This window comes from Mugil cephalus, chromosome 13 (assembly GCF_022458985.1).
Source record: "Mugil cephalus isolate CIBA_MC_2020 chromosome 13, CIBA_Mcephalus_1.1, whole genome shotgun sequence".
Classification (NCBI taxonomy): Eukaryota; Metazoa; Chordata; class Actinopteri; order Mugiliformes; family Mugilidae; genus Mugil; species Mugil cephalus.
The window spans coordinates 11737716-11751286 of NC_061782.1; the positions used below are offsets into that span (position 1 = coordinate 11737716).

The 13571-nt window shown below is 41.8% G+C and overlaps 1 protein-coding gene across 1 annotated transcript in view; it reads left to right on the plus strand.

Moving 5' to 3' along the window:
• eys (eyes shut homolog) overlaps positions 1 to 13571 on the plus strand; it is a 165001-nt gene that overhangs the window by 105901 nt on the left and 45529 nt on the right. The window contains exon 40 of the mRNA XM_047602144.1: positions 3971 to 4147. Within this exon, the coding sequence (XP_047458100.1) occupies positions 3971 to 4147 (177 nt within the window). The remainder of the gene's footprint in view (positions 1 to 3970; positions 4148 to 13571) is intronic.

Below are 13571 nucleotides of genomic sequence, written 5' to 3' on the forward strand. Positions count from 1 at the left end.
TTAGGGTAAGGCTTAGGGTTAGGCGTTTAGTTGAGATGGTTAAGGTTAGCGTAAAGGGCTAGAGAATGTATTATGCCAATAAGTGTCAGCACAAAGATAGCCATACAAACGTGTGTGTGCACGAACACAAGAACACATTGAGAGTGTTCACAAAGAGATTTCTTCAAACGTGGCTGATTAGATATTGGTGATAAAAAGACAAAGGCCAAGGTCGATAACGCAGCTTGTGAACATTGTATCTCAGCAACACCTTGAGGGGATTTCTTCAAATTTGCCACTGCAATCTCACAATGCACATTTTTGCCTTTTTATGCTGTCAACTGTATTACAAAGGTGACTTAAATCACGAGGCATAACACACAGGGGGCTGACACACATCTGATTTACCACCACATCGGAGCTGTCACTCTGAAAAATCCAAATACATCAATCAGCCACAACATTACAACCACTGACAGGCGAAGTCAACACTGACCATCTTGTGACAATACAATGATCTGCTGGGAAACTTTTAGATTTGTATCCGTGTGGATGTTGCTTAGACATGTACCACCCACTTAGACCAGACCTGACACCCACACCCCATAGTAATGACACTCCTTCATGGAAGCAGACACCATGGGACACCATCAGAAGGCCCATGTCCATTCTCTGATGAGTCACAACTGTTCTGGAGGCACAAGGGAGACCTACACAAGTATTAGGAAGATGGTTATAATGCCTCAGTAAGAATCAGGACATACCCTATGTGCTGTTGGTACATAAAGTCCTGCTCCCTTATTAGGAGCCAAGGCTGCATCTCTTGCGAGGTGTGATATAATCCAGGTCCTTGCCTGGCGGTTGAGTAAGTATTTGATATCAAGTAGCCAACCATAAGACAGGTTTTGTCAAGATAAATTCAGTTCAACTGGGCATGTCAGGGTTTAAAGCGCTGATGAATTGTCTCTTCAAAGACAACAACGTAGGTTGTAGACCTTGCCAGAGACATTCTCTCGACTATGAAAGCATCCAGTTGAAGGCGATCACAAAAATTAGTTGCGGAGTGAGAGGCTTGCCAGGTGAAGTACAAGGCATAAAATGTGAAAGCAGTGAGGTAGGAAATTATTCAGGCTTGGTCTGTATTGATCATGACCTCCTTTTACGGCTCATTGCCTCATGTCCTTTCTTCTCATATATTTGAAGCTGCGATGTAGGGTGTTTGCCAGAAAGTAATAATAAAATAGAAGTCGAGAGCGTGAGTTTGTCCCATTTATGTCATTTCAACAACTTTTCCTTAATCACAACATCCATCCAAATATGAGCGTGCCCACATTTTTCCTCATTGGTGTATTCTATTTTCGAACACAGCTTTCTCAAATTTGGTTGTTGTTATTTTTTTTTGTTTGTTCGTTTTCTTTATAAATCACCTAAACTAGCCATTAACCATATTCTTTTAACTCGCCTTTTCATTTGTGCAAGAAAGCCCAAATGTTCAACAAAACAAGACTAGAATATAATTAAATTTGATTTATTTATTTCTCAAGAGAATCTCATTCTGAAATCTGAAATGAACCACGACACAGGTAATACTTTCAGAGATCAATGCAAGAAGGAGAAGCCTGTCTATAAAAGTAGTCAGGAAAAATAACAAACAATTTTTTTTAAAAGGCAAAGAGAAAAGACTGTTTTAGGGTGGTGAGCCTTTCTGTCTTTTTGTTTGACATTAATGGGACCTGATGAGGGGTTGTCAGCTTCCTGATTCGCCAGCACACTGGCTAGGTTCCGCCAGCTCTTTTTGTGGGCATCTAATGTGTGTTTCCTGTAATTGCCGGGGCCTTTGCAAATGAGCCAGCTCAATCTGCCTTAGCAGGAAACAGCCAACAAATCTTACAGTATTGATACATCATTTTTCGGCACAAGGAGATGGCTCCTCGCAACAACAAAAGAAACACAGTTTTTATTTCCTCCTTGTAATTTGAAGTATTGGCTGTCATGTCTGCTCCGCATTATTCTCTGCACAGCTCAGAGGAGCCATCCACTCCGCGCGATCGGTAACAGTCACACAGTACAGGTGAAGAAAGAAAAAAAAAAACTTGTTTTTTGACCATTTGAGAAATGGTACAGAGAATGTCCCCTGGTTTTGGTCTGGTGACCGATTATTAATCTGGACCGAGCTAGCATCCTGCTGTCCCTCAAGCCGGTAATTTGGATTTAATGTCAAACCCTGCAGTTCACCTTGCTGGTATTTCCTCTTACTGCATGATTTGATTCCTTTTCATAGGCTCATTAAGGCCATTTTCTGCAGGGCCTGTTGACGAGAATGACTTATACCCAAGAATTGCGTTATCCCTGTTGCCATGAATAAACCCACTAACACAGCACTAACTGCCCACTGTTACTGCTTGACGCACAGTCAAGCAGAACCACAGTAAATTATGGAGGGAAGCTGCTGCCAGACACTGTTATTCGGTCTCACTAACCAATGGTAGTTACAATAACAACCAATATTGAACATATGCACCATAATCTTTGCAAATTTGAGCACAAATGATAATGGCGATTATATAAAAAAAAGTGTTGCATGCGACACCCGCAAATACAGGGTATGCATTGACGTCACTGCCGCCTGGGGCCACGCCTCAGGGGGGCGGGCAGTTGATAAGAGATCAACAATAATTCAGTTTCCACATTAAGCTGAATGGATAATAGAAAGAAAAAAATTGAAAATGTGTTACTTGACTTTCCCACAGTCAATAGTCTCACCCAATTTTCTAATAACAACAGTCTCACCACGTCTTAACAATTGAACAACTTTAACCCTTCCTTTCTTTCTTCTCCTCTTTAATCCCACTTTCTCTTTCCTTCTTCTTCAGTGAGAGATGTGAGCTCTTTCTTGCCCAACCAGGGTTAATAATTGTTTTCCCATCTCTCGTCTATGTGTGTGTGTGTGTGTGTGTATCTCACTGGCTTAAGATGCTTACTGAAATGCTCACAGAGACCTTGATTTACCGAGTGGCATCACGTGAGAATATTTACAACACGTGCGGTGGGTCTGTCAGTGTCCCCGGCTGCTAAATCAATGTCATAAAGGCTGGAAATGTAATAATTCCCATCAATTCATCACTCACAGCCCCACGGTCAGCGTCTGGGTCCTGCCCCGGACTGCTGTTCACTTATTAGCGACCTCGAGTCTGCACCGTTGACCGCCATAAAGCCAGCCATGTAGATCTCCAGCTCTGAGGCTTCAGGAGATTTATCGTATTCTATATTTATTCCAATATCTTTGATCTTTCTTTTTTATTTCTAGTCTGGTTTAAATGTATGTCACTCACATCTTACTATAAAAATCCATTTGATCTGACATCAAAACTGAACGCAAAAGTCATGGGAGGACGCTCGTGTTTCTCTCACCGTAAGAAGTGATTTTTGGATCCCTGCACGTACTGTATGTTATGCGTTCTCAGCTAAGAATAAACTGCAGTTTTCCTTGAGAGATGGGCTCTGCGGGCAGAGTCCCCCGAGCCGAGGCCGGGGTGGCCTATTTTGAATTGACTGTCATGCACCTGAACAGCGAGCTATCCAGCAGGTGTGCGACGTCCTTTGTGTAAAAGGCCATCAGTGGCTTGCGGAGTTGATGACCTGAGCGCGTACCTCCTCCACCTTTCCTTAAAGTCATATCGCTTTGTCTTCCGATGGGAGATGTGCACACGAGCACGCGGCTCTGACAAGACCCTGCTGACTCCGCTCACGGACAAGCTATCTGTGCTGCATTCACCAATAACACTTGCTGTTCTGTATTCGAGCAAAAGCACTTAGGACATTGCTTTTAGTAGAGACGTCAGTCTCCATTTAGATGTATGCCAAATATGTACACAAATGTGGAAAATATTGTTTTTAAGTGATACATTTTCATAATTCTACTCTTTTTTTCCTCTCCGCTCCATTCAAATGCATTTCCTAATTTATTTTTTACATTTTACATTGTTTCCAGATACCACAGTATATATCCCCTCATTCGATGGCACATCGTATTTGGAGCTGCAGCCCCTCGCAGTCCTTCTCCAGCCTTCTGCTGACAGCAATAATCGACCTGCCGCCGTCAAGGACACCACTGTTTTTCTCTATTTGACAGTGAAAACAAGATCCGCACAGGGCACCATCCTCTACAGTGAGTACAGTCGCTTTTTATTGCGCTCGCTTAAAAGCCCTGCAACTCTTTGAGAGGGGGCGCAGAGAAGAATATAAATATCCATACTCAGGTGCCGTTATGTTGATTAAGGTTTCATGCAGCTTCTTATTTAAGCGAGTCCTCCTGAGTGCACAAGTGGCCGTCTTCGTTTTCAATACAAGGAAGCATCCGGTCGACATCTGATACACCATAGAGGATGATTTTTCATTTAACATTAAAAGCCCTTACTCCGTTGGACTAGTCTCATCTGGATTGTGCGTATTGAGAGAATATTTATGGATCATGGAATTTACGCTGATCAGCCGCAACATTAAAACCATTGATTTGAGAAGTAAATGACGTTGATCATCTTGTTACAATTCAGTGTTCTGCTGGGAAACTTTTGGACCTGGCATTCATTCATGTGGATGTTACTTAGACATGTACCACCCACCTAGACCAGACCAGGCACCCCCACCCCACAGCTATGACACTCCTTGATCGATACCAGGATGCAGCCTGACACAGACAAAACGGTTTAAGAACAAACTGGTCAAGTAACTGTGAGGTGATCTGCAGAGGCTGCTCTCCTTAACCCAGAGGACCCAAAGGCCCTCCATTAATAACGTTTTGTTGCAGACACCACAGGACCCCCCGCCCCAGAAGGCTCATGTCCATTCCCTAATGAGTCACAACTGTCGTGGAAGTCTACACAATATTAGGAAGGTGGTCAGTTAGTGTAGGCGCCTGATTGTAGTTCAAAAATTGTACCATTTTAAAATAAATAAAGATTAAAAAAAATGTAAGTGCATTGTCGCTATACCCATAACTCAATGAATAGTCACGCGTGTCTAGCCATCCAGTAGTTGGTTAGGATGTATTAGTATTAAGAGAGAAGAAAGGAGAAAGGAATGAATAGCATTCCATTTTTTGGGCAGAGCGAAACAAAATGCAACCAGCACCTCTAAATCTCTCTTATTATCACGTTATGGCTCAATTTGCAGGAAAGCAAAGCACACAAATAAGAAGTTTTGGTTTGGTTGGGTTGTGTGCTCATCTATATAAATGTTTCCTCAATGAGCACAACTTAAAAAAAGATTAATGAGCTTCAGATGTGATTTGTTATACCTGTTGTTCTAGGCTGCCTCCTTCCATAGCTTCAAGAGTTTAAAGAGTTTATACTTCGCTAGCTCGCTTTTTCTGGGCAAGACAATGAAGAAATGTGTCACGTCAAACATATTTTTATGTTTTATATGTTACTGGAATACGCCTGTTCAAGAACTGCCAGCTGATTGGCAATTTGATTCATATTTTTAGTGCGCCGCAGTTTATTTGCAGAAACTGAATACACAGTATATGCTAAGGATTGCGTCCATTGTGATTCGATCCCTCAAAATAGAAGGCTTGCGATGTCTAATGCCGTCTAGACATGCCACGAATAAGGCGAGCTTTTGTGCTCGGCGTCACGATTATTGTTGCTCTCGGCCTCCTCTGTCCTTGGAGCACTAATAACACGGGAATGATTTGTCATCCCGTGGCTTACGAATCAGAAGCTGATTACAATGAAACGTTGAGAGTACGCTGCTGTTTCTGGGTTCTAGCGAGCTCTGGACGCTGTTAAGGGGCTGGAAGAAACACCAGCCTTAGTTAAACACATTTTAATAGCATGTTCACAAAGCAGTGATATGTTCAATAGCGCATCTGCGGCGCTTCAGCGTCACTTTGACAAACACATCGTCTTTCAGTTAAAAGACAAAACAAAAAAACAAACAAAAAAAAATCACTGATTGAAAGATGCCGTTTGTGGAAACTAAGCAACATGAGTCATCTGAATTGTGGGACACAAAGGTTTGGGCTGTGTTTCCAAGGACACGAGAGGAAAGCAAGGAGGAAGTGCTGGGAGTTAATTTGGTATCTTTTTGAGAGATTGATAAGTTTTTTCCCCCCCGCCTCTCACTTCTAGGTTGTTAGGACAAAAATAGCATTCAGCCTCTGCCGTAATCTTTATAAAGAATACGATAATGTGATGATGTGAATAGGGAACAATGGTACTCAGTTGAGAACTACAGATAGCCTTTTGTGGAGAGCCGGGAGTCTTTTTTTTTCTTCCTTGTTTTGTTTCGCTGCTGGTGATTGAGCTATAACCTAAAAGCGAACAAAGGAATCCTCATAAGGCGAGGGCTGGTCACTCATGTGCAGAGATAGTGTGCGTTTCACCCTTCAACCGTGAGCTCTACATCGTACGTCTGCCTTCCGCCAGCTCTTTTGTTTCCACACCTGCACACACATACACACACTTTCCTTTGTTACAGAAGAAGATTGGGATAGGTAGGCCAGACAGCCCCTGAGTAGACCCCTTTAACAATAGAGCATTGTTTTGGAGGAGAGGGGTCGGTAGATTGGTGGCTGTTTTTTTTTTCTTTTTTTTTTTTAAATGGGGGAGAAAGCTGAGCCATGAGAACTTTGCTTCAGTTACCCAGCTTTGTGCGCATTAAACATCTGCTTAGAGTATGAATGCATAAATTAAGAAGCAGTCGGTTTAGAGGTGAAGCCAGTCCAGGAACGCTTTGAGCTATAGGTCCTCTTGTGACTCCGAAAAAACTCTCCGTCTCGGTGGACCACAGTTGCGGCTCCTCGCTCTAAAAACTGCAGCCACCTTGTTTTTTTTTTCTTTTCTTTTTTTTTTCGCAAGGCTGAAGTTGGTCCGTTTCTTTTTTCTTTTTTTTGTCTCTCTCTCTCCCTCTTTTTTTTTTGAATTTTTACAGCAAGTCAGGTGCAAGTTCAACAGAACTGTAACCACCGTGCATTGTGTGGCGATCACGGGTGATTTATTCCACACCAACCGGGCACAGGCATCATAACATTCATCTTGCCGGTGAATCAACCCTGTGACATCGTCTCCAGGTTCACAGCTGCTCATTTACATGCACAGACCTATTAAACACTGCAGCACACCTCGGGGTCAACGCACACTTCCTCTCTTTTGATCAGAATATGGATTTTCCCCTTTCAAGTAGCTGCGATGACAGTAATGAGGAGTAAGTTCAAATCCAAATGTCAAATGCCCCCTTGAAAACAACACTGCCACACTGTACTGTATATAATATAAGAACTGTTGTTTTGACATGCAGCTGTTTGCAGAAAACCGATTCTTTCCGCTTTCTAGATTCCTTTAACGGTGTTAATTATAGTGTGCATTTCTTTCTAGTAGCCTTACTATTACAAAGCTTGACTTTTCTTACTTTGGGCTGACATTGCCCTCCCATGATGGCTGCTGAGCGCCTGAGCGATCCACTGAAGACTTAAATCTTTGCATTTGAGGAGCAATTAATTAGCCAGCTCTCAGAACTTAATAGGACTCGAAATTGGTGTTTTAAATAAGGGTGGTGCACTTGAAAGGTCAGCCAGCTAAGCCTTGAGTACACATAGACAATGGCGCCATCAGTTTTAGAGACCTATAAAGTGTCCGGTCTGACCCGAGCAGCTAATTACAGTGACAAAAATCACGATCAGTTCCGTTTTTATTTCAAATTACAGAATCCAACCATTTGTCAGACCGTATACAGCAGCACCTGATATAATGTAGGGGTGCGGTTTGCTATAGCCAGTAAATAATTCTGTGGTTGAAGTCTGTCAGTTTTGGAAAGTTTAGGACACATTGTTCAGGAAATATTTATTTAAAACGCTAGGATTGAAATTGTTAAATGACAGGTTTGAGAAAAGGGTAGCAGAATAATTGCAAAGCGAAGCGGTTACCCCACACTTGAATTAATGTTTATTTTGGGTTGTGTTTTTCGGGAAATCGGAGCATGAGCAAAAAAAGAATACAGCTGTGGGGAATATAGGTGTATATTTTTCATGTCATATTTTGCTTTCCCCTTGAAATGTTTTTCAGTGCGTGATTGAGGATACACTGTAGCTCCAAATGACAAACGGTGTTCACTTTACATGGACGACTTTAGATTTTATAAACTTACAAGTGCACCTTGAAATTTTGCTCAAGCAATAAAAGTCGTTCTCTTTGTTTCTTCGTGGTGATTTGTAATTTTAACGTCCTGCAGTGCGCAGGGAACAGAAACATGTGAGATGATAGAAACAAGAACGTTTGTTTCCTTTTATTATTCCCGGATTCATTTGGATTATTTGATTAAAATATATAGTTTTTAAATCACATGTGACTTGAGGCTTGATGCAAGATAATTTCCCCACCATCCTGTCGTGAATTGCCTCTTATATTGAGTTCCACCAATTCCCTGTGTGCATCCTGAGTCTAAAGCTTTTACAGATTTAAAAGGTAGTTTGAAGATTTGGCTGCTGTGCCAGCTTGATGCCATATCCATCGAAAACCAGCTTTCACCAGATGTGAACACAGTGTATATTAGAAAACATATATAAAAGCATATATATATATATATATATATATATATATATATATATATATTTAGTTTTCAGATTAGTTGCTTCATTTAAAACAGTCTGCTCTCTATTCTTAGTAATATTTACAATATTTCATTGCCGCAGAATGTGGAAGTCAGGAAGCAGAGTGTGTGCCTTGTCATGAAGGGAGATGAATGTTCAGAAAGCATATATAGCGGGCGCGCTGCCTTTTATCTAGTAATGCTCCCTGGCTTATAGCGCACCATCTTTTTCACATCAGAGGATAGGAACTGAAAAGAAGACTCTGGAGATCAAACAGACAAAGTTAATCAGAAGAAAACCGAAAGACGCGTATTGAGATGCGGAGAATCTCTTCGCCAGACCTGCTCCTTATTCCCCGCTCCCCTTTCTACACCTCTCCCCGAAGCGAACCCGCGTGTCTCCCCCTGGACTTCAATTGTCAGCTGCAGAAGAAAAAATACAAGGAGGTGGGGGTGAGAGAGAGAACAGGTGACAGGCACTGACAAAAGGACGAACGCTCTGTTAGGTTCGGCGAGGAGTAACAGGGCCATGGGGACGGCTGGGAACAATATACACAGAAGAAAAATAGAAAAATAAAAGATGGGGCAACATTGACATCTATAGTAAATAATATTTGTCAACAAATGAGTTATGGCGCTAAGCGGAAACGACGCCTTTGAGAGGAGACGAAGGCTTGTTCCTGTAGTTAGAGGTTGCATTTGTGTGGTTTTCTTTGCTGCTGCATTCATTAGCTCTAGACAGCCTCCATTGAATATGCATTTTGGTGATAATGCGGATGATCATTTGCTAAGCATAATTATACTTTTACTTGCCATCTATCCACAAAAACATGCTCTCAAGTGTTTTCAGGGTTCGATGTTTTGCATGCTCTATTTTGAGGCAGTTTGTCTTACTATTTGTGCGTCTTGTCAGTTAAAAAATTGCTTAGATTTTGCTTAGAGTATGTGCAGGTGAAAAACCTCAGATATTTCAGCCTCCCCGTGCTATTCAAGGTGACTTCATTTGCAGCAACACAAACCGAGGCGGAGAGACCTGGTTCTTGCTTCAGAACGATAATCCCACTTCGCTGAAAATAATCATCAAGTGACGGTGTTAAACGTTGCATCTTTGCTTGTTTGTTACCTCAAGTTATACTTCCAGTTTTGTCTTTTCTCAGCCACCAGAAATGTGCGCGCTGCCAGAAACCATCCCCGACAGCTGTAATATGTTTGTAGTATACCATAACATTTGGTGCATATTTTCATTTTCAGGCTTTCCAGAAAAAGCTCTCATCACAAGTTCTTTCAGCTCTCTTAACCATGCCACAAGCGAAAAGTGTCAAAAGCAATTATTTGCAACAGGGATGGGATATGGAGCCTTGTTTCTTTGAATTCGCAGACATCACTAGATGCCCTCGTTCCATGCTGCAAACTGAACATTTGCTTACGAGTAAAGAAGAACATGAGAAATGTTCGGTAACCCTTCCTCTTGCTCTGACGAGGTACAGAATTAGAATGCCAGCTAAATAAGTGGGTACAAATATGACAAATTACTGTCTCTCGAGGGGAATCGCAAAGTTACACTGGTAATGACAACTCATCAGTTTTATTGTGGTCACATGAAACGGTGCATGGTAGCCGGTTCTCCAGCTGCTCCCGAGCAAACAAGCAATTTTCATACCGACGGACGATTTTATTTAAGCTAAAAGATTGAGTGCTAGTAAAAGAAGCTTTGTCAGCTTCTGGTTTAACGCCTGGAAAAAGTTGTGGTCTGACAAATGACCTAAGACGCCTGATGGTCTTATAACGACATGTGTGCCAGCAATGTTTTGCCGTTATATTACATCAGTTCTAAAATGAACATGAAACCAATTCAGAGATTGTAGCGCTGCTGCGATGTGATCAAATTTTCTCCTCTTGTTTAAACATAACTGAATTTTGAATATGCTAGACTCAGCCTGCTGTCTTCGCTGGTAGAGAAGTAGAAATAGTTTACCAACTAGGGATGAATACGGGACCGTTGTTGTTCTTCTGCCGCTTACAAGAAGCTTCTTACATCAAATATAACGTATATTTAAGTGTTTTTATGTGATCACACTGTTTGGTATTTAACTCAGCTTTAATAGTTCTGAGATTTGTCGAATTTTCGTGATGACAAGAAATAAAATGGGAGATTTCTGAACTCAGTTTGAGTTAAAGGGTTGAATAAATAAATAAAAAGCATGTTGGATATCCATGTCTCAAAGAGGCAGAAATATGTCCAACCAAGTTCTAGTATGATATTTATGACGGGCAAATGTTATGGTATACTACAAACATATTAAAGCTGTAAATAAAAAGCATGTTGGATATCCATTTTGTGTCTCAAAGAGGCAGAAATATGCGCAACCAAGTTCCAGTAGGATATTTATGATGGCAAACATCTTGTCTCTGAATGAAATGAAATGCTGGCAGCGTGATCCATATAAAAAGCAGAGGACCGAGGATTGATCCCTGAGGAACAGAGGAAAAGGAAGATGGATTAAATTACTGAATGACCTTGTATAATTCAGTCACTTAAGGCTGGATGTAAACCAAGTGATGCAGGCAAACAAAACAATTAAAAAAAAAAATATATATAAAAACATTAAAAAAACATTCTGTTGAATAAAGCTGTAGCTAACTACTTTGTCTCCATAGCTGCTATCTGTCAGGGATTAGGATTCATATCCTTCTGCAGAACAACAGTGAGGAAACCGTGGTTTATCTGAGCAAGATATTCCTCTAGAGGTCGACGCTGCAACAGCAGTCAGTAATGTGGCACTGTTAAGTGCATCCCTGTTGAGTCCTATTACAAGAAAGACCTCCACTTCGGCTTAGAAAATGCATTATCAGAGTGCAGAATATTAAGCTAAGCATAGCGTCCCTCCGACAAAGAGCTTGGGATTTTCTTGATGACCTTCTTACCCTCAAGGAATTGTTCGGAGCTTTCATATCATTTCCATGCAGCCTTGAAACAAGGAGCTCGGCTTTTGCACCGTTTCTGTCTCGCGTCTAAATCCTCCACCCATGACATCACTTCGTGAAAGAAAACACACACACACACACACACACACACACACACACACACACACACACACACACACACACACACACACACACACACACACACACACACACACACACATTGCTAAGATATAAGACTGTCTGCATCCCACCCACCTCTGTCCTAGCCCTAACCCAGGAAGCCACGTCAGCCCTGTTTCTGATTGTCCTGGCTCATTTACCATTGTCATTGTGAAATCAAAGAGGTCAGCCCTGTTTATTTTGCACCAACTCAGTACCTCCGTCTGGGTTTGCTATCCCCTGTCACACTCTGTATTTTAGCTGCCCTGTGTGCCTTGTTGGCATTGCTGCTCTGTCATCTGCCCTGTAACCATGCCTTCACTGACAGCGGGGCGAGAGTGGCAGACTCCCGCTCTATCTCTGGCTCCCTCAAAGAGCTGCATTCTTCTGTTGCTTCCCTTTGCTCATGTCTTCTTAGACAGCAGTGCTGGACCGGTGTGCGTTTTCTCTCCATCTCCCTCCCGAAGGCCGTAGTGGCCTGTGGGAGGATTAATGCTGCTGCTGCTGTCTGCTGCTCCCCTTCTGCACTGTCTCAATTGCAAGAGCCTCAGAATCTCCCATTGTGCTAAAAGGTACCGGAGTGGAGTGATACAACGTAGCGGACGTGACATAACTAATGACGGCATCCTACACCAGTTTTGGCCTTCAGTATGAGGATGAGCTGTTGCACCTGTTATGCAATAAATACCTTCAGATTGTAAAAAAAAATAAAAAAATAAATAAGTAAACCGAATAAACTGAATTCCATGTGGTGTCAAAGTCAAAGGCTCTTCCTGCCTATTGACTTCAGACACTGACTCTGACAAACATTACCTAGGTTACCATTCACCCCCCTCTTGTGGTTAACAAAAAAACAAAAAACAACAACAACTGGAAACCTATGAATTTTGGGACACACATGTTGGTGTTTATCTCCTCTGGCAGGGAACTCACTGCTCTCCGTCAAACAATAACATGGCTTACAAGGCTAACTGTTATCCATGCAGCCCCAGATGAACAGTGCTTCTTACAGCCCGGACCCTGAAAGGAGTAGGTTTGTGTATCGAGATCTGTCTGACCCCAAGGTCCAGAGGGTGTTTTCTGATCCATCATCTGTTTCCATCGGTCATGTGAGGGTCAAGGCGTCCCGTATTTACTTTCTAACGGCTTCTACTTAAACTGCCTCTGCAGCAGCGATCAAGAGGATTAATCTTTAATCAGTTCCTCTCCTCGGCCATTTTTCCCTCGCAGGTGGGAGCAATCAGTCTCAAGTTCCTCTGTCCCTCAGTGAGAACTGATGATTATTCTCCAAACCATTTTCAAATAAGTTCTCATTTTGTACTTATTTATTTATTTATTTTTTAATTGTTATTACTTTTAACTTTGTTTAGACTAATTGACTTGTTTGTCAGTTGCCTATCCAAGCTGAATCTTTGAAGGAAAAATATTGACTCAGGAGTGAGTCAGTTCCTCACAAGAATTTATTCTTGGAGGAGAGATGTTGTGCTGCTTCTGTTAATTATAGAGTTGGCTGCAGTGTAAACTACGTGCTCTACAACACCTACTGGCTGCGAAAGTGCATTTGTTTGACAGGAATCTTTCCTCAGGTCTTCATTTTTCGGGTGTTGGTCACAACAAATATCACCTTGTAGACAACACACTCTGACTCATACCTACTTTGATACAATACATTTAACACCTTTTTTTCTTTGCTGCTGCTGCTGCTGCTGAGCAGGAAAGCTGGGATGAGAGTTGGGCTTCACAGATCACAGACGTTTTTCATGATGGACACAGGTCAAAAAATAAAAAAATAAAATGCATGGTCGTTGATTTCCATTTAGCTCTTTTAGTTTGTCTTCTGGCTGACCCACAGGGACACTTGAATAGAACAAAGCCATTGTTTTTGTTATTAGTAGTACCTGTACTTTTTCTGTGATTACCAA